General features: G+C 46.9%; 1 protein-coding gene across 4 annotated transcripts in view; it reads left to right on the plus strand.

Moving 5' to 3' along the window:
- Positions 1-24,030, plus strand: part of VPS13C (vacuolar protein sorting 13 homolog C) — a 5,236,720-nt gene that overhangs the window by 3,509,069 nt on the left and 1,703,621 nt on the right. For all 4 annotated transcript variants that reach the window (XM_069624493.1, XM_069624490.1, XM_069624491.1 and 1 more), the window contains one exon: positions 22,963-23,352. In XM_069624493.1, coding sequence (XP_069480594.1) covers positions 22,963-23,352 — 390 coding nt within the window. The remainder of the gene's footprint in view (positions 1-22,962; positions 23,353-24,030) is intronic.

Genomic DNA, 24,030 nt, shown 5'->3' on the forward strand with positions numbered 1-24,030 from the left:
CCAAAGAGATATTGACCCTGAAGCATGATAGTAACACAACAGATAATCTGTGCCGCTTCTGCAATCACGCGGTAGAGTCTGTAAAACATCTGGTGATTAGCTGCTCAGCAATTGCTGCCCAACGCACGTTACACATTGGTCAATATGCGCCCAAGAATGACAACATGGAGGAATGGTGGAGTTATTTGATCTCTGGTGTAAACCAGCAACTGACATGTGGTGTCATAAACTTTATGGACAAAATCATGCTAGATGGAACCGAATCACAATTTTATTAGAAGTCGAAGCAAAACTACGAAAAAAAAAATGTGTAACTGGTGTAAGCTGTGTAAGCTGTGTGATAAAAAAGTTTGTTTCCTTTTTCAAAACTAAGTCGCAATAAAAGAAAAAAAAAGAGATAACAGAATTTAAAGAATTTTGCACCAAAGACTGAATTACTAGAATGAGGAAAGACTTCTTACAATTCTCACATGAGAGAGCGTAACCGATCTTCGTTTTGCCCCCCGACTTCGAGTTACTCTCCAGAAGCTGTAGTGTTTGCAAAAAGGGTGTGGCAGGACTTACATCAACTAGAACAAAAAACTTCTACATGTTCTTTTCAGAATCTCAGTAATCTAGGACGTGGTGCGATGAAAAGCTTAGCTAATAACCAGGATGTGATTTTTGTGCAAGGCTGATAAGGGTGGGGCAGTAGTCATGCTGAATAGACAGGCTTATATCACTGAATGTGATTGTCAGCTAGATGATAAGCATATCTCAGAGGAACCGACCCAAAAACTCTTTTCCCTGATCCAGGACAAGGTCAACAAAGCAATATCAAGAGGGTGGATCTGCCAACAAGAACATGATTTCTTGTTAGTGCATAAACCAACAGTAACTAAATTTTACATCCTCCCGAAAATCCACAGGACTTTGATTAACCCCCACACCTCCCCGAGCTGCCCTATTGTGTCTGGCACAGGGTCATTACTTGAGCCACTATCCAGGTTTGCTGACCAGTACTTAAAACTGTTCGTCCCTACTATGTTCTCGTATGTACATGATTCGACTGAAACAATCAACATGGTCAAAGATATGCAGTTCGATCATACCAAACAATTGTTGATTAATTTAGATATTGTGTCTTTATATACTTGAATACCGCAAAGAGAGACACTGAGTGTACTAGATGAGGTGTTACTTTCTAAAAGATTAGATGGCACCACTCCTAACAGTTTTGTTTTGTAGTGCGCCGAATTGGCGCTCACTGAAAATTATTTCAGTTTTAATGGGAAATTGTACCACCAGATTCATGGAACGGCCATGAAGCGCCCTCGGCTGCCAATCTTTTGAACTCCAAACAATTTATAGTGCCTCCAATCCTTTTTTTTCTCAAATTGGGTTATGGATGTGCTTTATTGATGAAATATTGGTGATCTGGGATGGTTCGATGGTATCTTTACAAGAGTTCATGGGCTGGATCAACCAACCGAACCAGTACTTGAAATTTACTTCAACACAGAGTAACATTGAGGTGAATTTCTTTGATATCACGATATGGGTTGACAAAATCTGTAATGTTTTCCAGGTAAGACCTTTTCACAAGCCAACGAATCGGAATTCTCTCCTCTCTTTTGATAGTTACCATCCCCGGCATACTAGAGAAAACTTGCCCTTTGGGCTGTTTTTATGACTAAAAAGAAATAGTACGTTGAATACAACCTTTCGCTCAGAGACAAAGACTCTGAGTCAAAAATTGAGGATGGGGGGCGTGGCCAACTGCAAGTTGAGAAGGACGTGAGCCTCCTAGGCTTCTGCGACCATGGATAAAATCCTGTCTACAATGCCTGTATTTTCATACCTGCCGACCCCCAAAACACACCAAAGATGGCACCTTGGGGCACAAAGGTACTCGAGCTGACCGAAAAACGCGCCGGGTTGGAGGAGCTGGAGGCTTGTGAAGTTTGGAGCAGGCACCAACCTCCAAGCAACAAAGATGGCCGCCGGAGCACTGAGCGCGCCATGAGCGGAGACGGGGACGGCGCTGCTGAGGTGACTGGACCGCCGGCCCACCTGCCTGCTGCCTGCTGCAGCGGGGGGCTGTGGCGCTGGGGCGTTGCAGAAATCTCCTAGTGCCAAAACGGAGGCAGTGAGCGTCTGCCCGTGGTCCCGACCAAGAAGCTGAGCGATTGCGCTCTGGGGTGTGTGTGATGCCCCAATGAAGGAGCGGAGGCGGAGGACCAGGAGACCCTTGTCCAGCGGTGCCGAACCGCCCATCCGGGCACACAGAAGCGAGAGGGGATCAACCGGAGCATCGAGCGGAGAGAGGGAGGAGCAACACAGTAGCAGCAGATACCGCCGCACCGGTGAGTGTCCATGTCGGGGGTCCCCGCGCTGTGCCCCAGCCCCTCTGCTCTCCGGGCCTAGGGGGACCCTCGTGCTGCCTCGGACTCTGCTGCCCCGGCGCATACTGCACTGGGTAAGAGGCCCAGGGGCTCGCTGTGCACCCCCCCCCCAACCAGCTAAACGAACTCCAAGGCCGCCAGACAGGGGCACCCCAACCGCTGCATACGGAAGAGAGCGGACAGGCCTGTTGAGACCCACAAATGTAGCGTGGGGAAAGACCATCCCCTTGCAAGCGCACTGAAGAAAACTGAGGCCACAGTCCCACGCAATGGGCCGCGACTTGGAGACTGCGGCCCAGGCTAAATAAACGGTACATCGATAGAACCTGGCATACCTGCACAACAGGGCACACAGCCCACGGAAGGGACACCAACCTCCTGTGACACCAACTTACGCTCCCAGCCACCGAGAGCAGTGGGGGTGAGCCGGGCATTACAGCAGCAAACAGAAGTGTGGCATTGTGGGGGCAGAACCATACCCCCCCTCACAAATGCTGAAACTCCACTAGTGGGACACTCGGCTATTAAGTGGAGATCGGGCTGCACACAGCACGCCTCCCGATCATTAAGCATTAAGGCAGGGAATTTCACAACAGAACTACACCTGCAGGGCCTGGCAGCAAGCATGGGGAAGGAAAAAGCCAAGAAACCTATCATGCAAAACAGAATTGACCAATACACCATACCCCCATCGCAGGCCCCCGAACCCCAGCCGCTGCTCACTGAAGACACAGAGCCTGGACACATGCTTTATCTAAAAGACGTCATGGCTGCCATAGCGGACTCCCGCTCATCAATGGAACAGAAGATTGGGCTACACAACGTACAACAACAACTCCAGGGAGTCACAGCCAAGCTCAAGACTCTAGAGGCCAGAGTCAAGGAGGGAGGAGAGAGAAGGGAGATCCAGGAGTAACAGGGTTCCTATACTCGGCATTCCCGAGAAAACAGAAGGGCCATGCATGGAACTCTTCCTGGAGCAGTGGCTAACAGATCTGTTTGACCCGGAATCCTTTTCAAAATGTTTCTCTATAGAAAGAGCACACCGCATGCCCACAGGTAGACCAGTGCCTGGCGCCCCCCCCCCCCCCCCCACCAACTGTGATAGCAAAGCTGTTAAACTATAGGGATCGAGACGCACTCCTACAGCAGGCACGAACCAAAGGCACAATCACCTTTAACGGGTCCAAGATAGCCTTCTTCCCCGATTACACGAGGGAAGTACAGAAAGCGAGACAAGCCTTTGAAAAGCTCAAAAGACAACTTCAGGCATTGGGAGTCAAATATGGCCTGCTCTTCCCTGCCCAGCTCAAAATCTACCATGAAGGTATAACAGTCCACTTTAACAACGCTAATGAGGCATGGCGCTGGGCAGAGCAGCATATAGAAGGGGACTGGTCAGCATCTCGGGGTAACCGGGGCAGACTGAAGAACAAAGCACACAAGTGAATAGGTTCAAGAACACTATTGCTCATACACACGAAATCCCACAATTTTTTGTGTAAACTCTTCCGTTTTTTCAATGAGACAATACTCTCTCAGACACAATTATTTTATATATTGGAAGTGTGTGAGTGGTATACATAAAAGCACAATTCCAGGGAGAAACAGACATCAAAATGGTTTCTTGGACCACAACAGAACAAACAAGAATATGTTTTCAACACCCTGTATCAAGGCGTTTTTCAGGCAAAAATAAAGACAGTGTGTGTATAACAAACCCAATCTGTGTGGGGGTTTGTCAAAAATGCACAATTCAATGGTGTGAAGTTACAAAACAAGGTTCTTAAAACAACATAAAACATTTGCAAGGACACAAAAGAGAAATCTGCATGTGTGGACAGCAATATATGTGCTGTAGTTTCAGGGAAATAGTGCGTCTACACCAGGTGTTTCGGCCATTTGGAGTTGAGCTAGATGAGCCTCATCATTCATATGGCCATCATCAGGACGGGTTCTGTGTGAAATGACGTCTGTGCTGCAGGGGAGGGAAACCCCAGACTACCAGCAGACCAACGCCAGGTCCTGAATCAACCGCCAATACCAGATAGACCGGAGAACATAGGGGACTGACCCCCACCCTGATCCCCGCTGGAGGCCCAGGACCTACCAGCAAGTACGAAACTGATCTACTAACTGTCTCACAGAACATCCCAGTAGCTCGCATGAGGCGTTACATACACTCACAATGTGGCAAAGCAGTGGTCTGCTACCCTCGTGTCTGGTAACCCCCCGCCCCTCCAACCTTTCTTGTTTGGTTCAATAAGGGATTGTTAAGTTGACACCCTGCTCCTTTTGAGTGTCAGCAATGTTTGGGCGACAGGTACTTCGTGTTGGGGTGGAGTGTAGGGAGGGGTAGGGAAGGGTGAGTTTGGAGGTGTTTTTTGTTGATTCAGGACCACCGCATCCATGTATGTTCCATGGGTTTCTATGGTTCTTTGTTAGTTGGGGCTATGATATGATATGATAAGTTATTTATAACGTGCTTAATACCCAGAGGTTTCTCAGCGCGGACTCGGGGATCGAACCCGTGTTGCTCCATGTCGTCTTGTTTCCAAGACAAGCATGTTGCCACTGAGCTATCCTCGCGAGACAAATAGCATGTTCAGACAGCAATCCAATCACAACCCTATGCACGAGCTACATCACATCACCATACACGGGGGCCCTAACCCCGCAAGACATCCGGCGAACCCTCGATATATGTGCTCTAGATGGCACAAGCACAATCCCAGTCGTTACTGACTGAACGCCCCAAGTCTCTCAAATTGTTCACCTGGAACGTAAATGGGATGGGCTCCGGGATCTAGAGACGCCTGGTTAAGCAATTGCTGAGCAGACACTCCCCTGACGTGGCCCTGCTAACTGAAACACATCTGGCGGGATCATACTGTACTCTCTTCCAGAGAACCAATTACAGGGCCGCTTTCCATGCGGGGTACACAATGGGATCCAGGGGCACCCTCATTCTCATACATAAAGGCATCCCATTTGCCTCACAGATCATAGAACAAGACCCTTGGGGTCGCTATGTGTTAATGCTTTGGGGTGAGAAACTGGCCATTGTCTCGGTATACTCCCCACCCGGACTGGGGCAGGAGCTATTAGACGAACTGACCACCCTCATGGGCAAACATCAACCCGATAGGTGAATTCTGGGTGGAGACTTCAACGATGTCATGTGCAATGAAATGGCTCGTACCAATCTCGGACAACGTAACCCGAATACCCCCACAAAAGCTGTTTAATTTTGTATCCTCCTTAGGTCTTTGCGACGTGTGGCGGGAAGTACACCCGGGAACTAGGGGATACTCGTTCCACTCGGGAGTCCACGGCTCCCTCTCCAGGTGGGATTACCTCTTCCTCCCGAACAAAGACCTGCACAGGGTAATGTCCGCAGACTTGCTTCCCCGTGGAATCTCGGACCATTCGCCTCTGTTAGTGGAATTGCGGATGCATGGCATAACCCCCCCCCTAGAATGTGGAGATTGAACAATTAGTATCTCGGGTTCCCCAAACTGGTTGACCGCTTTACTGAAGTATCCACCGAATATTTTGAGATCAACGAAAAGGCGGTAAACAACCCGGTAACAATATGGGAGGCCTATAAAACAGTGCTGCGGGGAGAGATAATCTCCTGGACAGCGAACAAAAAGAAGAGACTCCAAAAGATAATAGAAGCAGAAAGGGAGATGACCCAGTGTGAGAATAAACACATTCTAGATCCAACCCCTCAGACTCAAGGGTCCCTTAAACGAGCCACTGAGCACCTCCAAAACTTAGCGCTGGATAACGCCAAACAAGCCCATTGGGATTGCAGAGCGAGAATATACGAGCTTGGGGACAAAGCGGGCAAAATGTTAGCTTGGCTGGAAAAGAGGGATGAGGGACAACGCTATGTCCGGGAGATCATCACCTCGCGGGGTGAGAGGTGCCAGTCGGACGCTGAGATAGCGGAAGCCATCGCTCAATTCTACGCCGTATTATATCACCCCCAACCTTGTCACTGGACCCAACCCTGTTAGATGATATAACACTCCCATCTCTGTCTGTTAGCACAACAGAGAGCGGAACTAGACTCTGACCTTTCTGAAGCCGAAATAGTTGAAGCCCTAACACAACTACAGGCAGGGAAAACACCAGGCCCTAACGGGTTCCCGGCCGAAGTCTGGCAAAAACTAGGTGGGAACAATATGGGGCCACCCCTCCATAAAATGCTGCTAGGTGCCCGTGAACAGGGCACCCTCCCACCAGACCTGTGCAAGGCTACCATCGTAGTTATCCCTAAACCCGACAAACCCCTGGAGAGATGCGCCTCCTATAGGACGACCTCGATAATTAATGGTGATGGCAAGGTCCTAGCCAAGCTCTTAGCTAACCGATTGCAATCGGTTGCTGACACCCTGATCCACCCGGACCAATGTGGCTTTATGCCACACAAGTCAACTCGAATGAATCTGCGTCGGCTCCACCTGGCACTAGAAAGCGCTCCTATCATTGACACACCACTTGCCCTTTTGGCAATTGATTTCGAAAAGGCCTTCGACTCGATCCGATGGGACAGCCTTTGGGAAATCATGAGACGCATGGGGTTTGGGGGCGGTTTTCTGGGATGGGTAAAACTACTCTACATGAACATCCAGGCAGAGGTCAGGGTGAACGGGTGGCCCTCCCAGTCCTTTTCTCTTGGCAGGGGTACGCGGCAGGGATGCCCCCTCTCTCCCCTCCTCTTCGCCCTTGCGTTTGAGCCACTCGCCGTTTGGCTCCGCCAGAGCGCAGCCTGGACGGGATTTAGATGGCCTGAGGGACACGAGGATCGAACTTCCCTATATGCAGATGATCTCCTGATATACCTGGGGGGATCCAGCCCGGACTTGTCCTATAGTAACACAAATGCTCATCCGTTATGGTGGGTTTAGTGGACTAGGAATCAATTGGGGGTAATCTGTCTTCTTTCCGGTGAAGGGTGGGGGGCTGGTTAACCCACAGTACTGCCCGTACCGAGTGGAGCAACTCGGCTTCCGGTATTTGGGAATCTGGATAACAGCAGATCTCACTAACTATGTAATGCACGATTTCCAACCGATCATGGACCGCTTTGTCAGCGATGTTCACCATTGGAAACTTCTCCCTCTGCCATTCATGGGTAGAGCTGCACTCTTCAAGATGATGACTCTTCCAAGATTCCTTTATGTCTTGCAGAATGCCCCACTCAAGATTCCAGAATCCGGATTTGACTGGGTAGAGACCCTCCTTAGGGAACTCATATGGGGAGGAGGCCAATCACGCATAGCACTGAACACGCTCCAAAGATCAATCTCGGAGGGCGGAATAGGGGTGCCCCGTCTCCAAACTTATTACTGGGCTTCACAACTTGCGGTGGTCAACGACCTGCTTCACGGGGACCGTAAACTACCCCACATAAGGGCCGAAGTGGCCGCCATGCACGACACGGACCCATTACACTTACTATATCAAGCTCCCCAGAGACCACCTCCGCCAACAACCGCAACACACATTATTACTTTTTGGAGACAAGCACACGTGTTTGTAGGATCGAAAAATAAAATAACCACGGCACAACCCTTATGACAAAACAGCAACTTAATGGAAATCGAGAAACTCGAGCAATGGCCCCTCTGGGTGAGGCCCGGGATTCTGAGAGTAGAAGAAATCCTTAAAGAAGGGAAACTAACCTCATTTGAAGACATGCAATTAAAATTCCAACTCCCGGGCACCGAACGGTACGACTACATACAAATGACCCATGCCCTGAAAACCTATATACCTGCAGATACCACTGTCCCGGACTACACACCGATAGAACGTAACATGCTACCACCATACATCCCCACCAAATGCACTTCCATCTTATATAATGCCATCACATCCTTCGCTACTCCTGAAATGACGAGCTTGAAAGTTAAATGGGAAGGGGATGTAGGAGAATAGACCCAGAGGACTGGATTCAGGTACTAATGCACCCACGGGAGGTTGCCATCTCCTCTAGGCTCCGGCTGGTGCAACTAAAAATCTTGCATAGAGTGGATTACCCTAGAATGATGCTACATGGCTGGAAGAGAGCATCGAATCCGAACTGTCTCCGGTGTGGGGAGGAAGAGGGAACTTTCTTTCATATCCTATGGGCATGTCCCCAGATTCGTACCTTCTGGAACGCATGCTGCAATGAACTTACTAGAATACTCACTCGCACTATACCATTGGATCCAAGAGTCCTAATCCTGGGTGTACCAGATGAGAATGATCTTAATAAGTGGGAAAGGCTGCTATTGAACACAGCAGTGGGTCTGATGAAGCGTAGCATTGCACATAAATGGGGAGTTCCAGAGTCCCCGACGCTGGAACAATGGGTAATAGGTAATGGACATGGACACATGTGCGATGATAGAGCGTTGAATATGCAACACAAGAGGCTGTCCTACCAAAGCCTCCAAAATCTGGGGGAGGTAGGAAGAGGGAGGGCCCTAGAACCCACGGACAATGGTGATGAGACTCTGAACAAATACATAGATGGTCATGGGAAATGCTTTTTGTGATTGATGATACAGGTTTTAATGTTAATTTATGAATGGACATGCTGGTCCTCAACTGTTTTTCTTTTTTCTTTTTGTTGTTGTTGTGACTATGGTATAAAACAATAAAAAATGTTTTATCAAAAAAAATGAATGGAACATCATAAGCCTGTATCCAGAACATGAGAAGCCTCCCTTTGGATCAAGAAGACACCCAGTTATTCCTTAGTTAGTTTAGCATAAGGGACGAAAATAGGATTGGACACAGGATGGTGGATATTTTTATTTACACAAGATCCTGACAGAGTCCATAGTATTTTGTTGAGGCAGGGCAACCCCTCATATAAACAGGAAAAGATAGGTTTTTCCTTTTCTTTTCTAATAAAAGTCTTTGCCAACAAGCATGAAAAAAAAAAATTGAGGAGGAGAAAATATCCAAAAGCAATTGTGAAATGAGCTTTGAAGAGATCTATTAACAATAATCGCGAAGCACCTCTCGAGTATCAGGAGAAATCCTCTGACAGTGCTGGAATTGTGTTTGTCAGCACTTTTGCTCTGTTGTCCAACCAGATCACTAAGATTATCAATAGAAATTGGCATATTTTGCAGGGCAGAGAATGTCCTCTAATATTACTACTTTGTTTATTCAAAAGAGCAGCCAATTTGAAAGATCTGTTGACTAAAAATGACATTTCCAAAGCGGTTGTACCACAGAAAAGCGTCACAGAATTGTGGGACATTCCACGGATATCAGGGCATTCGCCATTTGGGTTATGTATTAATTGCAAGTTTACGAGCAAGACCACAGAAGTGGATCTAGGATTGAATTCAACAAGAGTTCACTAATTGTAACTCAATGTCATTTGTGATTTGGTTCCCGTGCCCAAAGATTTAAATTGGCATGACCGAGCATAAAATAAAATTGGGAATTTCCGAACACAGGAGTTGCATCAAAAATAAAGTGCTTACAGCTCCTCTTGTGAACCATTTTTTAACAATGGACCACGGAAGTGATACACTTAAGTGTACAGTATTAAAGCAAATGACATCGACGCACAATGGAGAACCGATGTCTAAGAGACTGTTTAGCAAAGAACAGTGGCTGATTTTTTTTGTGCAATTCGTCCGTTACTGGTCTTAATGAACCGGTCGACTAGCAGAATTTATGAATATATCAGTTTATGACTAATAGCATAGTATGTATGGTGCCAGTTAGTGTACAACACTTACCCATTGCTGGTCACGGAAGTGGACGTGTGGAGGTTAGTTGTTGGTGTTGGCTCAGTGGTGACGCTTTTCTTCTGTTTGTTGCAAGCACGGGACACATGATGGTTGTTTGATTGTTTGTAAAATTCCAATCGTTGCATAGCGTCAATTATCTTCCTATTTGAGTGGAACGCTTGTGTCTATGCTATGTAGCATGACTATCCTTGTAGCTAATTGGTAGCCCCGGTGTGGTTTGATGCGTTTATTGGACAGCAGGTGACCACTATTTACACACCTTTGACTGCAATAGGTGCAGGTTACCTTCAAATACACCAGTTTTAACTTTGACGCGTAATGGATGTCAGGTGATTGGAGTCGAGCAACGAGACGTGCAGTAACGTGAGATTGTAAGTAATTTTGACCAAGTAAGTGGATAGCAGCAACTTTGTTGAAACGAATCGTAGAACGCGGATCTGTCCGCGTGCTGTACATATACGTAGGACTTTAATCTGTGTCATGAAACAGATGCTAACACTGTGCATTTGCTGTTATTTATCTTTCAGTTGCACTCTGTGTTTAACCAGCGCAATGCGTAAATTACCTACTTGATTGCTGTATACCGAGTGTTGGGGTTTACAACCGTCTGATACTAATTCAGTATTTCATCTTTTCACAATGGCGACTAAAGAATGAAAGGCAATAGTTGTCGCTATTCTTATGCTTTAATGGACGATTACTGAGAACGTGGATCCAAATTCCTTTTTAATTTTAAGAAACGTGCACTTTGATTCAAGACTGTTGCTTTTGACAAATATCTTTCCACATTGGATTACAGTTTAAGGTTCCGAGGTGCTTCTGAGTTTGGGCGGTTGCTCGTAAATCTGTTGCATGTCTTGGACGTTGAGGACCGAAGAGTTTAATGAAATCGTAGACATGGTATACTTTGAAGATTTTACAATAGTTGAAATGATGAAAGATTTATATAGGAGAGATGGGGACATTTAGGCCTCTTGTTTTTTAGCTACTTTGAGTTGAGATGGAACATAGATGAGTACATCGGCGCGACTCCAGACTCTATAAATTGCTGGGTCTGATGGTAATTGATGTTGAGAAAGAATAGTTATTTGAACATGGTTCGTTTCACTCACCCACTCCTTTTGTGTTGTCCCTACAGATCTGGCTCTACTCAGAAGACACCCCCACTGAACTGTTGAACGTCTATTAAGAAGAACTTTTACGGTGTGCCAGCCATGGATTATTGTCTTTACCCATGGTTTTTGGCTGTGCAATGTTAGCAGTATTAATTATAGCTGCTTATCTGTGTTTTCTGTTCCAGCATTTGGACGAAAGCGCTTGAATAGAGATCTTAACTTCTGAAAATCTGAAGATAGTGTGTACTAGTGTTCGTTATTGTTGGTCCCCTGAAGAAGAACTTGTGTATTGAGTGAGAATAATTGAAGAACGAAACATGTTGGGTTTCAAGTAACACTGTATTTGTTAAGTGTTTTTCACTAAGATATTAATTTTGTTCCTTTTTCTTTTTAGCGTGAAAGGATTCTCCCACATGGCCATACATATAATGATAACCATATAATAATGACCATTATTCTAATTGGCACCCTACCTGCTATCCAACGAAGTTTATGAGTAATGCACATTACTGCCTTTTTGGTTAGCTAGCAGTGGTTATAGTTTTTTTTTTAAACTCTTTATTTATTTCAACACTAAACACACAAACAAAACAACAACACAAATATCACACTGCAACTGGCACATTGTGTTGGCATCCGCACTCGATCCTCTATCTCCTTGGCGCCTCGGCTAGGCTCTCTTCTTGTCTGTCCATCACGTTCAGTACTGTTCGACACTGGTTCTCACATCAAACCCCTTGCTGCATGTCCACAGCCCCCTCCGAGTTCTGTTGTTCACGTTGTCTTCAGCGGGTTCAGTCCTCAGCCAGCTCACTAGTGCCTGTCGTGTCTTGCCCTTCCATGTTATTAAATAGATCCAGTACAAGAGAGTTCCATGCAAGTAGTCTGGCCCCACCCTCTCCCACTGCCTTCTGCGTTGCTCTGGTCTTCACTGATGTTTCCGCTATTGTCTATTTTTTCAGGTCTGCCCACCACATTTCTGCTGATGGCCCTGTGCTCGTGTTCCATGCTATTGCTATTCGGCGCTTCGCTAGAATACACATTAGATCTTTCATTTTGTGTCCGTTGTTTGACGCCTCTCGGGAACAGCCCCAAGAGGTAGGATTCCGGCGACCATGCTTGCATTTGGATCCCTCCTGCCTCCGCCTTCATTTTCACTGTGTCCCAAAAATTAAGTATCACCGTGCAGGACCAGAACATATGCATCATATCCGCCTGTTCTGCTGCGAACCGTGGGCAGCTTCGGGTTTGATTGTGTCTCATGTGCGACATTCTCTTGGGTGTGAGGTACGCCCTATGCCTGAGGTACAGTTGCATTTGCTTGAATCTCGCGTTTCTGGAGACTTTTTTTTAGCGTATTGAAGTGTCCTATTCCACTCCTCATCCGTAAAGGTCTTGTGGAGCTCCTGTTCCCATCTAGCTCTTGTTTGTAGCGCCCTTTCGTTATTAACCCGCAAAAGCTGTTCATAGAGTCTGGATATCGTGTGTCCTCCCTCCGTTACATCGTACCACGTATCTACATCTAGCACTCCATCCCATCTTCTTCTCCCGGCAACGTCCTCCATCGCTTCTTGATCCTCTCTATCATGCTATTGTACAATAGGAATTGTCTGCTGTGTATGCCCTGCTCGTCCATCAGGGTCTGAAAATCTACCCACTGGCCATCTTTCCATAGGTCTCCGATCTGTGCCACTCCTTTGTCTTCCCACTGCGTGCGGTAGATGGTCATGGACGTTGTGCGACTATCAGCTAGCCCCGCAAGGGGGATCTGTCTCGAGTAGGGGGGTCACACACCCTTTGTATCTTCCACGCCCTCTTCCACAGAGTCAAACCCAGTTGAACTATGGTTGGGAGTGGCTTGACTAGGGCTCTGTCCATCCATGGGAGTTCCCTCAGGTAGTACTGTTGTATTGCTGGTTGAAAAAGCAGTGCATCTATGGTCGTGTCTTCTCCCAACCATTTCACAATGAATAGGAGCTGGGCCGCCAAATAGTAGCGTTCAAAGTCTGGTATCTTGATCCCACCCCCCCATTCATAGTCCCTTTGTAGTGTGTTTAGCGCTATCCTGTTCCTCACCCCACCCACAGGAACTCTCTTGCCAGTGTGTGTAGCCGTCTAAAAAGGGCCTGTGGATTTTGTATGGGATATTAGTAAAGTCATACAGTAGGCAGGGCAGGACCGTCATCTTCAATAGGGATGCCCTTCCTATCATCCTCAGTGGGAGTGTCTTCCAAAACATTATAGCTTTTTCCGTTTTGGCCAGGGCCGCCTGTGTGTTGGCCATGTGCATTGCCATGGTACTGTGGTGTATATCTACTCCAAGATAGCGAAAGGTGATTGGGGTCCATGTGAGTCCCAGGTTTGGTAACTGGTCGGGGGCAGCCTCCCTCAAGCCTGCCGGGGGAAGAGCGAGGACTTCTTGTTTATCGTGATTCACGATAGTCTGGCGAATGCCCCCAGTGCTTCTAGCAGGTCTGGCATGTTTTCCCTTGGGTTCCCAACATATAGGAGTATATCATCTGCATATATCGAAATCAAGTGTACCACCACATCTATCTATATTCCGGTGTTCCCGTACTCTGCCCTGAGGAAAACTGCAAATGGCTCCAGGGCCAGTATATATAGCATCGGAGAAAGTGGTCATCCCTGCTTCGTACCCCTGCCAATCTTCCACCCCTCCGAGATATGTCTCCCTGTTTTCACCCTTGCTCTTGGGTCATTGTAAAGAAGCCGAATCTAGCGGAGGAACCCCTCCCCTATCCCAAAGTGGGCAAGAGCCCCCAGGAGCCAGTACCAATTTACTGAATCAAATGCCTTGATCGCGTCTAGTAACGCTACCACGCATTCCCTTTGTTCCTGGTTCGTGCTTTCGATTACGCGGTGGAGTCTATGCAGATTCCATGTCATATTCCTCTCTGGAAAGGGAGCTCAGTGGGCACAAATTCTGAGTTGGTAGCAACCATTATCCAATTTAAGGATCAGTTTTCAACGGAGGAAGAAATCTCCAAATCTTTCTCTTCTCTAGCTACCCTCACCACTCCCTCTACATTGTCAGATAAAGATGCACTGATGCTGCACCAGATGAAGATGGAATTGGACTAAAGGGGAACCGACTTCCCTACAGGAACATAATATGGAGACCTAAGGGTACCCCACAGTATTTACACAAAGGGAAGGGTCACACCAAACCTAACACTGACAAACCTCCACCCATGCCGGCCAACTATGTAGAGGGGCTAACCAACAGGAGAGAGGTGATAGGACTAGTGGGACACCTGCCAAACATGAGGTTGAAAAAACATAATTCCCACTTAACTGCAGAGATTATGGTTATTCTGGCACAGCTACAGAGGGATTATACATAAGGCTATACATAAGGGCACACCAAAAGGGATCTAGTCCACAAGCCTTACCTTCCTGCCTTACACACGCTTAGTGTGAGCCCAGTGGGACCTCTTCGGAATTGAGCCTTATCCTTCTGGGATCACTTTAATACTGTCCAACATGACACCCCCCCAAATGCAATAAAGTACCTTCAGAGTGTTTCTTTCAATGGACAGGAAACCATTGTTCTTAGAGACTCAGTGCAAGCAGGGCAGTGGGGGACAAAACACTGATCCAGCCAAAGGACTTTCTACAGGTGCTATAGTAAACCTCTAGGCTAGCTGCAGTGCTCCCTCGAAAGTTCCCTTTTGCCCAAACAACTATCCAAATAGGAGATAAATCTGCCACCATTCCATTGAGTATGCAGGGCAGTGTCTCCACTACAGTGTTGTTGGGAAATGACCTGTAAGAGCTGGGAGTGGTCAGTGGTGAACGTACACTAGTTGTTGCTTTATTACTAGATTACAAGTAGGAGAGGGGTTAGGGGGGGCAATTAAAGACATCTGCCAAAGTCTAAATACATTTCTCCCCCATGAGGGCCTAGGGTAAATGGTCATTTTCCAATCCAAAGGGTTAGCTCTCGGGAGGCTAGTTATTTTGAGAATGGGCTCCTTTACAGTGAGTGTAGAAAATTATCCTGGCGTCCAGTATAGAGAGGTTGGTGGTGCCCAAGGCTGTCAGGTCCTTCCTTGTGTGTTTAGCCCATGAGGTACCTCTGGCTGGGCAGCTTGGTGTGAAGAAAACCCAGGAACGGTTGACCCTTCTCTTCTATTGGCCCAAGACAGGAGTAGATATAGGCTACCTCAGGTCATGCAACACTAGTAAATGCCTTTTCCTATTTCCACTGGTAGGGGTTATTTTTGAAAGGGTGGGGGTTTATATAGTTGGTCCCATTTACCCACGTCCTACTTCCACAGGCTGCAGATTCATTTTAGTGGTTGTTGACCATGCCACTAGGTATCCTGGGGCAGTGACTATACAGCTCTCCTGGGTATCTTCACTCAGTTTCATTTCCTCAACAGGTAGGCTCAGGCATGAGATCCAATGTAATTTCTAATAACATGAATGCCATGTGGGAAGACCCCTTACCCACTCACCTTGCATGGCTTCTGGAATCCAAACCTGCACACCGAGAAGGCCTGCTGCTTGAGGAAGGGAATTGAAGCTCTGCACCTGCATCTTAAGGCCTCCAAGGAATCTGACAGTGAAGCCCCGCCTACCCAGTGACCAAGAAAGATCAGATAACACAACTACCTTCCTTCTGATCCAGTGGGGCCAGGTAGATCACCTCACATGCCCAAAAAGGCAATTTTATTGTAAAGCTCCTGGCTATCAAATACACGCCTTACCTGAGTCACTAATCTAGTTAATTGAAGGTAGAGGTAGCGTCTGTCCTAAGGCCAGATCCCAGAGCAGGGGAAAAACCCAGTAAAGGGTAAAAAAAACAGTAGATGTTTGAACTGGATCTGGAAGATGGAAGGCTGGATTTCTTGAGTGTTCCAAGGCAAATAGAGGTAAGTTCAAACAAGCATGAGAAAAACATGAAGTGCCAAACTCTGGAGCAGGAGGGAGAAGGAACGAGGCAGCAATGACCAAAGGAGTCAGAAAGCAATGACAAGGAGCGGAAAATGGGAGAACAAGGGAAAGGCATGGAAGCGTCAGTGCAATGGAAAGAAGTTGCGACGCAAGGCTTACCAGAGCCGCACTGCTTTTGCAGCGCTCGTCAGTGTGGCAATGCTTACGGGTAGCAGTGTCTTTCCTGCACACATGGCACATAGTGACGGACATGTTGAGATGGACAACGCGGTACGGTGCGGCTGCCATGTTGGTGTGGGTGCCAAACACAATCATTGTAACCAAAGGAATTGGCATGGAAGCCATCCGACATTGGCATGTCTTTATCGCCTGGCCAAGAATCAGGAGTCTCTTTTTTGAAGATGACCCAGAAATCCTCTGACTGGTTTTATTCAATCCAAGGGCTCCTGCTGCTCATTGTTACATGACTGCGTCACTGAACTTGCAACCCGAAGACTGTGAGGTTCCTGGCTCCTCTCTGGTGTAGTCCCAAGGAAAGATCACTTATAATCCTTCTAATGGATTCCTTCCTACTAGAGATTCCTCATCTATGATATTCTATCTCTAGTGCCAGCTGGCTTTTAAAACCTTTTCACCACCTGGAGGCGAAGCATGGCTCAGCTCGACTACTCTATGCACCTGCTGTGGGTCATACCTCTAGAGTCAATGTTAAATAGAGTGGCTGTACTCCATGAGTTCATTTCCTTTTTTATGAGCATTTTGTATGCTTCAGGAATACTGATAAGCTTCCCTTTTCTACAGTGTCATGTCTATTGCCAGTAAGGCCTCTGGTTTCAAGCCCTGCACAGATTCTGGGAGGCAGATGCCTGTCTTCAACCCCACATGATCTGTTTGTACTGTCAAGTGGAGGAACATGACCCACAGGATTGCGGGTCATGCAAATCCATGCACCCAAAGGCATTGAGGCCTCATGCCCCCAAACATTTTACCTTTTGCCACAGAGATGACAAAATTACTCCATCAAAGTCACCAGGCACAGAACAGAGGAGAGAGGAACACCAGTTCCGACCCAGGAAGACCAGAAGCAGCAGCAGCAGCACTGGAAGAGCTCTCCCTCCCCAAGTGGTTCTTCAAGGCACCAATCTTGAAGAAGAGAAGTCAATGCTGAAGGGACTCCTTCAAGGATTTGACGAACCGGTACTGATTCCCACCCAATCTTCCACACCAGCGGAATGGAAAAACATTTGACTAAAGATGTATGACATCTTTGCCAAGGCTCCAGCGCTGACTGCTTCGGTGCTGGTGGCATTAACAGTGCCCACCGCTCTTGAAGGAATCAGCAGGGACCTCTTGCGCGATCTGACATCTATGGCCGTGTTCTGGCCCTAAATGTCTCTGATCCAGATTGGCGCCATGCTGTTCCACATTCAGGCGCCAAACGTCTGGCATCGGCCAAACTAGCATTGGCACCATCGGTACCGAAGCCTCACTAGAATTTGCTTTGCTTTCTAAGGGCACATTCTTGTCAAAGGTATCAGAAGTCTTTGACGAAGAGGCTAATTATATCCCATTTGGGCTAGTACTAGATTACTCCAGGGAGGTGAGTAATTTCCCAGGAGAAATTTTATGGTGGGTGTGAGGATCTAATGCACCTGGCCTCCAACTTGGAGGAAGCCAGTGGGCTCGACACCTCTCCATAGATGGACATCCTTCCAGTACCAACTCTGCAGCAGCCACATGCTTATTTCTCGAAGATGAATGCCAGGATGGTAAACACGCTGGGTATGTCTGCACCCACCAGACCTAAAGTTCTGTTTGAGTTAACTGTCACTCTGCATGAGGGCCCTCAAAGAGAGACCTTGATGTCCTTCATCCTGGCAGTAGAATCCAGTTTTCCAGGCCTGTAAGAAGCCAGTTTCTGTCAAGACTGTGGGTCGAGATTTGGCCAAGAAACCCAACCAAGCCCCCTCTGATATGCCTTTTGTTAACAACCATTCCTCCCTGGAGAGATTTGTAGTTTAAGCTGTGAGAGCCAGCCTTGAAAGGACCTTCTACCCCTTCTTGCCCCTGACAGGAAAAGGAAGAAGCAGGATGCTTGGGAATGCAAAGTGTTCACCTCAGGGGACCTTGCCTTGAGGGCAGTTAATGTGTCTTGGGCAATGGCCACATTTTCTTTTTCGACAGAGAATCTCTTACCAGGAATAGAAGTGAGGGCTTCAGTGCCCTAATACAGGTTGACGGCCCGCCAAATCTTAGTCTGCAATGACCACAGGCACACTCATTAGGATACAGTCCTCGATCAGGAGCTCAGGGTTCACTCCAGATGTTTAGGAGAAGATCCTAGACATGCCCTTTGAATGGCACCACTTCTTTGGGACCAAGCCTGAAGACTCCCTTCAGAGGTTTCTGTCATTCAAGGCCACTGTGAAGCACTTGGACCTCGCTATCTTGCAGCCTTCGGCCTCTGGAGCAAAAGGTAGGGGTTGTTGACCCTTTTCCCCTTATACTCACCGTGTAATGGGTCGGGTGCTTTCATGCAAGCAGCAGTCACTCCATCCATCCAGCTAATCAAGAGGCCGCAGAGCTCAGATGGTAGGCATTGCGGCCTTGGCAGTGCCCTCCACAAACTCGGGGATGAAGCCCCTGTGAATCGGACATCGGATATTGTACCCTAGTAGGGAGGAGGATCTCCCTGGTTATCAAGATATGGCGTTGCACCACATCCAACAATTGGGCCTTGCTGGCCATGACACAGGGTAATTGCCTCCTCCTTGGTCAACCTTGGTCAACACCCTCCGGACTATCCTCTAATCAACCCCTCTTTACCTGAGGACCTTCTCCGGTTAGAGGAGCAGTCAGATTCTAGCAAAAGGTTCCCTAGAGATGTACCATTATAAGAGCAAGGCAAGGGTTGGTGTTCTCAGTACTTTCTGATTCCAAAGAAGGAAGGGACTTGGATCCAAAGCTCTTAAACTTGTACCTGCGCAAGGTACAAGTCCATGTGCCAATCCATCGCAAGCACATGAAGTATCAGTGATCTGTGGTGGGATTAACTATTGATGGTCCTGCTGTTCACTTTTTCTTCAACACCAAGGGTCTTCACCGAACTTCTGGTAGTGCTTGAGTCTTGGATCAGGAGAGCGAGCATTCATGTCTTCCCCCTACCTGGACAACTGGCTCATCCGAGCTTGCTGCCCAGACCAGGTGTTGGCACATCTGTACCTCATGCCCATCCTGTTACACAGTGTGGGCATCTCCCTCAACTTCAAGAAGTCATAGTTTTCACCACCTCAGTCCCTCCAATTTATGGTTGCAGTTTTGGACTGCCTGAGCAGGGCCTTCCCTCCCAAGGATCGAGTGGCAAACATCTTCCAGATGGTCCATGTATTCCGACCCCAGAAGATGATTCCAGCCTCAACCTTTCTTTGCCTTCTGGGTTTCACACCCGCCTGCATTCTGCTGGTGCTATAGACCCAACTGCTTTTGTGGCTACTTCACTGTCACTCATCTCAGTTCCAGGACAACATGTCTGACATTTTGCGGGTGTTGGACTACATGTTGTAGGAACTCCTCTGCTGGTTCCCGAAGGAAAACCTTCTAAGGGTGGGTTGTTGCTCAGGCAACCTTTGCTTCGACTGACAGTGTTCACAGATGCCTTCTTGATGAATGGCTGGGGCGCTGACATTTTGGACCTGATGGTGAGTGGACTTTGGTCCCCTGCGGAGACCCGAGAATACGTCAGTTTGCTGAAGCTTCGTACGATCAGACAGGCCTGGTTACTCTTTTTCCCCTCATTGCAGGTTAAGTGTGTTCTGGTCTTAATGGACAACACAATGGCCATGCACTACCTCAACAAACTAGGTGGAATACGATCATTTACTCTGTGCAGAGAAGCAGTGTAACTGGGGTTTTGGGCTCTGGACAACGGCATGTCTCGGACTTCTGCCCATCCAGCCATGACAGAGAACATCATAGCGGATGCCTTGAGCAGCCATCCTTTGGCTTCCTGCGAGTGAAAATTCTGCCACAAAGTTCTGGACGACATTTCTTGTGGTTGACTCCTCAAGTGGACCTTTTTGTCTCCAGTGTGAACAAGAAGTGCAAGTTGTTATGCTCCAGGGAATTTCTGCGGCAGAGCACTTGGGGAGGACACATTGGCAATCAAGTCGGACTTCATCCTCCTGTATGCATTTTTTCTGGTCTCTGTCATTCACCTAGTTCTAAGGTGAAAACAGCTGTTTGCGTACAGGATGACTGGGCCCAGAGGGCATTGTATCTAGAGTTTCTAGACATGTCCATTTGCCCTGCCTGGTGCCTTCCTAGGAAAGTAGACCTACTCTCCCAGTCATAACGGCGTGTCTTTTATTCGAACCTTCTAAGCCTGAACTCATGCTTGGTTATGGGCAGCTGAGATATAAGGAGTGGTATTTCTCAGACAATGTCCTGGATGTGATTCTTTCAGCACAGAGGCCTCACCAACTCTATTTATGCCTGCAGGTAGTGTACATTCTTGGCTTGTTGTCAGGAAGATGTCTGAACCGTTTCTTCTTGGTTGTGGATTTCCTGCTTTTTTTTGGCTGGACAAACCTACAAATTTGCACTATGAAGAGGTACCTTGCTGCCATCTCTGTCTTCAAGTGGTCCCGGGAGCTGTTCCCTTTATTACTCGATCTCCACTGACATGCAGTTCTTGCAGGATTGTGCAAGCAGTTTCCACAACGTCAGTTGTTAATGCATAGAATTTGAATTTGGTTTCAACGTTTCTCTATTTTAGCACCTTCTTTTATGCTCACTAAGGTTGCTCAGCTTTAAGGTGATCTTTCTGGTAGCCATACTCCCACAAGACAGGTGAGTAAGCTCCATGCATTTACCTATTAAATTTCCCTATTTTGTGTTTTCCAAGAAGGTGACCTTGAGACTGAGAATGTCCTTCCTCGCCAAGGTTGTCTCTGAGTTTCATCTCTCTCAGAAAAGCCATCTTTCTGTGTTTTTTCCTCTTCCCCACTCTCCCAAGACAGAGGATTGATTGCATTGGCTGGACTCCGCACAGGGCCTCAGCTGCTATGGCTGTCAGACAAGGGTCGTCAGGAAGGATTGATGTCCAGCTTTTTTTGAAGTATGCTGATGCTAGCAGGGCTGTGAATAAACAGACCCTGACAAGGTGGATCTCCTCTGCGTCTTTGAATGCTGCAATCTGGATGGGAAGGATATGCCTGAGGGTCTTGGGATCATTCAACCAGAGGTCTTACTGCCACCTCTGCCCTGCAGACTGGGGTCCCTGTTGTGTATATTCATCAATCGGCCACATGTGCCTCGCTGCAAACATTTGCCAAACATTACTTCTTGGACGAGGATGATTAAATCAGAAAGAAAGATAAAAGCACGTGAAGTTGCAGCTCAAGAGTATATAGGCCAACACAGACATGCATCTATCTGTAAGAGATTTCAATATTGGGGATGAAGTATAACCACTTCATCCCCAGCACAAACAAACAATCAAGATGGATTCCTGTGTGAACCTGTCGCAACAATAGCTTGGAAAGGATCCATGATTACTGCTTCATTAGAGAATAAAGAAACAAAAAGGAATGCATCAAAGTTTAGGCGTTTCAAGAGGTCAGAGGATGCTAGGAGAGAGACTGAGAAGGGATTGGTGACGTCAGGCAAATGAGATAGTCAGTGGGTGGAATAAATATAGACATGGACAGAAAAGTAGGGGGAAGATGTTGTGTCCTTGACAGGACACTGTAACAAACGGGAGTGAGAGGAATGGTGGAGGAGATGTGGAGGATAGGGAAAGTGACACATGGGATCTGCGGCCGAGGTAGACAAAAGGAGAGCCATAAACAAAATGTTTCAAATTTGCTGTCTCCTGGTTTTACTTACAAGTCCTGTTCTTGCTAGGCCATAGCCAGAACAGATGTGTGTCATGTTCCCAGACACACAGTGATTAGAATGCAACTTCTGGTTAGCCTGTCTGGCATACAGGCAGTTGTTTTGCAAGCACAATTGATTGCTGCTTTTCCCTTAAAATAATTATGCATTCTGGATTGCTTTGAGGCTGGATGTGTTTTAAAAATTACAGTGAAGTTTGGGGTTTTCCATATTCAACACATTTTGTTAAAACGCCTAATTTTCTTTAGCAGGTTACTGCTATTTCACTGTTGAACCTAGATGTTATATGGACAGGCAACTTCCTCACCTTTAAAACTACTATTGCCACTTAACCACATACCTGGACCCCCATACATGAGCAGCAGCCTTGCACCTACTAGCACTGCCCCATATTCCCACTTAGGGCTCACAGCACTGTGCACAAGATCTATAGCCCTTTCACATGCCCCCCCCTCTTCCTACCTGACAGTTGTCTCTCCTGGTATCTCAGCACTGGTGGTTAAATGATGGAGGTGGAGCAGCCGTCCTCTTGCTTAAAATGCAGGCAATTATTGCCGGGGTCAGGCCACAATCCAAGTGAGTTGATCGGCCGCACCCCACCCCACCCCAGATGCTCATTTAAATTGTTACGATGATCACTTTGTCAGTTGTGTTGTGAGACTAGTTGGATCAATGGATGTGGAATTGGATTCTGGAAATCACTTTTAGGTAGCATAGGCCCAATGACTATGAAGGATTCCAGATGCTTAGAATCTATGCAGTGGGCATTAAATATGATTGATTTGTAATGGTTTTAGTGTATCCATAGTGTGTGATGCTTGTAATGATCTAATACAGATGCAAACATACTGACATGTTTTTTATGCAATGTAGGGAACAGCAGAAGCTCAGGAACTAGCTGAAGGGAGTGCTGCAGACGTTTACCATTCAAGAATCAATAAAGAGATTATGGAACTGGTCTTGGTCAAATATCAGGGAAAAAACTGGAATGGACATATTCGTGTCACTGAGGGACTTCCTGAATTTTTCCTTGTGTGCTTTACATCTACCTCCACAGATATGATGACAGTAGATGTGTCTGTGCATGTCAGGCAAGTTGGCAGTCGTATGATCTTATCTGTCTTCAGTCCCTATTGGATTATTAATAAGACTACACGTGTTCTCCAGTATCGAGCAGAAGACCTACATGTTAAACACCCATCCGATTACAGAGATGTGATCTTATTTTCCTTCAAGAAAAAGAACATTTTCAGCAAAAACAAGGTATGCTTTTTTCTTACAAGACCTCCAGAGCACTGTGCCCCCACACTGGATTCTGGTATTGATTTGTCTATGTCACGGGTGCACTTGTATTTAATTTGACCCTCTACACCCTGTATGCAAATCGTCTTCATAATTCAACTGAATGGGGAATATGTGTAAAGAGATGTCTAGCCTACTAAAGAGACTTAAGAGAGCAAGTCATTTTATCCCTATGCATTTGTTTTCTATTTAATAGGATCATCTTTCATGAAATTACCCTCTTTGTTTCTGAGCTTTTATTACCTTCATACTATTGGTATAAGTATGTGGCTCTTTGAGAGGTTCAACTGCACTAGATAATGGTCCTGCATAGACTGAGGTTATCCTCCCGGGATCTGAGCTATCCCGGGAGGATAGCTCAGTGGCAACACACTCGCCTTGGAAGCAAGAGGACACAGAGCAACACAGGTTCGATCCCCAGGTCTGCGCTTAGACACCTCTGGGTATTAAGCGTGTTATAAATAACCTGTCGTATCATATCATATATCATGGTGGTGTCGGTAAAACCAACAATAATTTTGAACAATAAAAAGAACAAGAAGAGGGATGCTCATCTGCTGAAAGAGCAGCAAGGTCATAGAAGGGATTTCAGAAAGGATGCACAGCCATGGACTATATACGCAGAGTTAAACAGTCAGT

Source organism: Ambystoma mexicanum, chromosome 11, assembly GCF_040938575.1.
Source record: "Ambystoma mexicanum isolate Mex_15411 chromosome 11, UKY_AmexF1_1, whole genome shotgun sequence".
Classification (NCBI taxonomy): Eukaryota; Metazoa; Chordata; class Amphibia; order Caudata; family Ambystomatidae; genus Ambystoma; species Ambystoma mexicanum.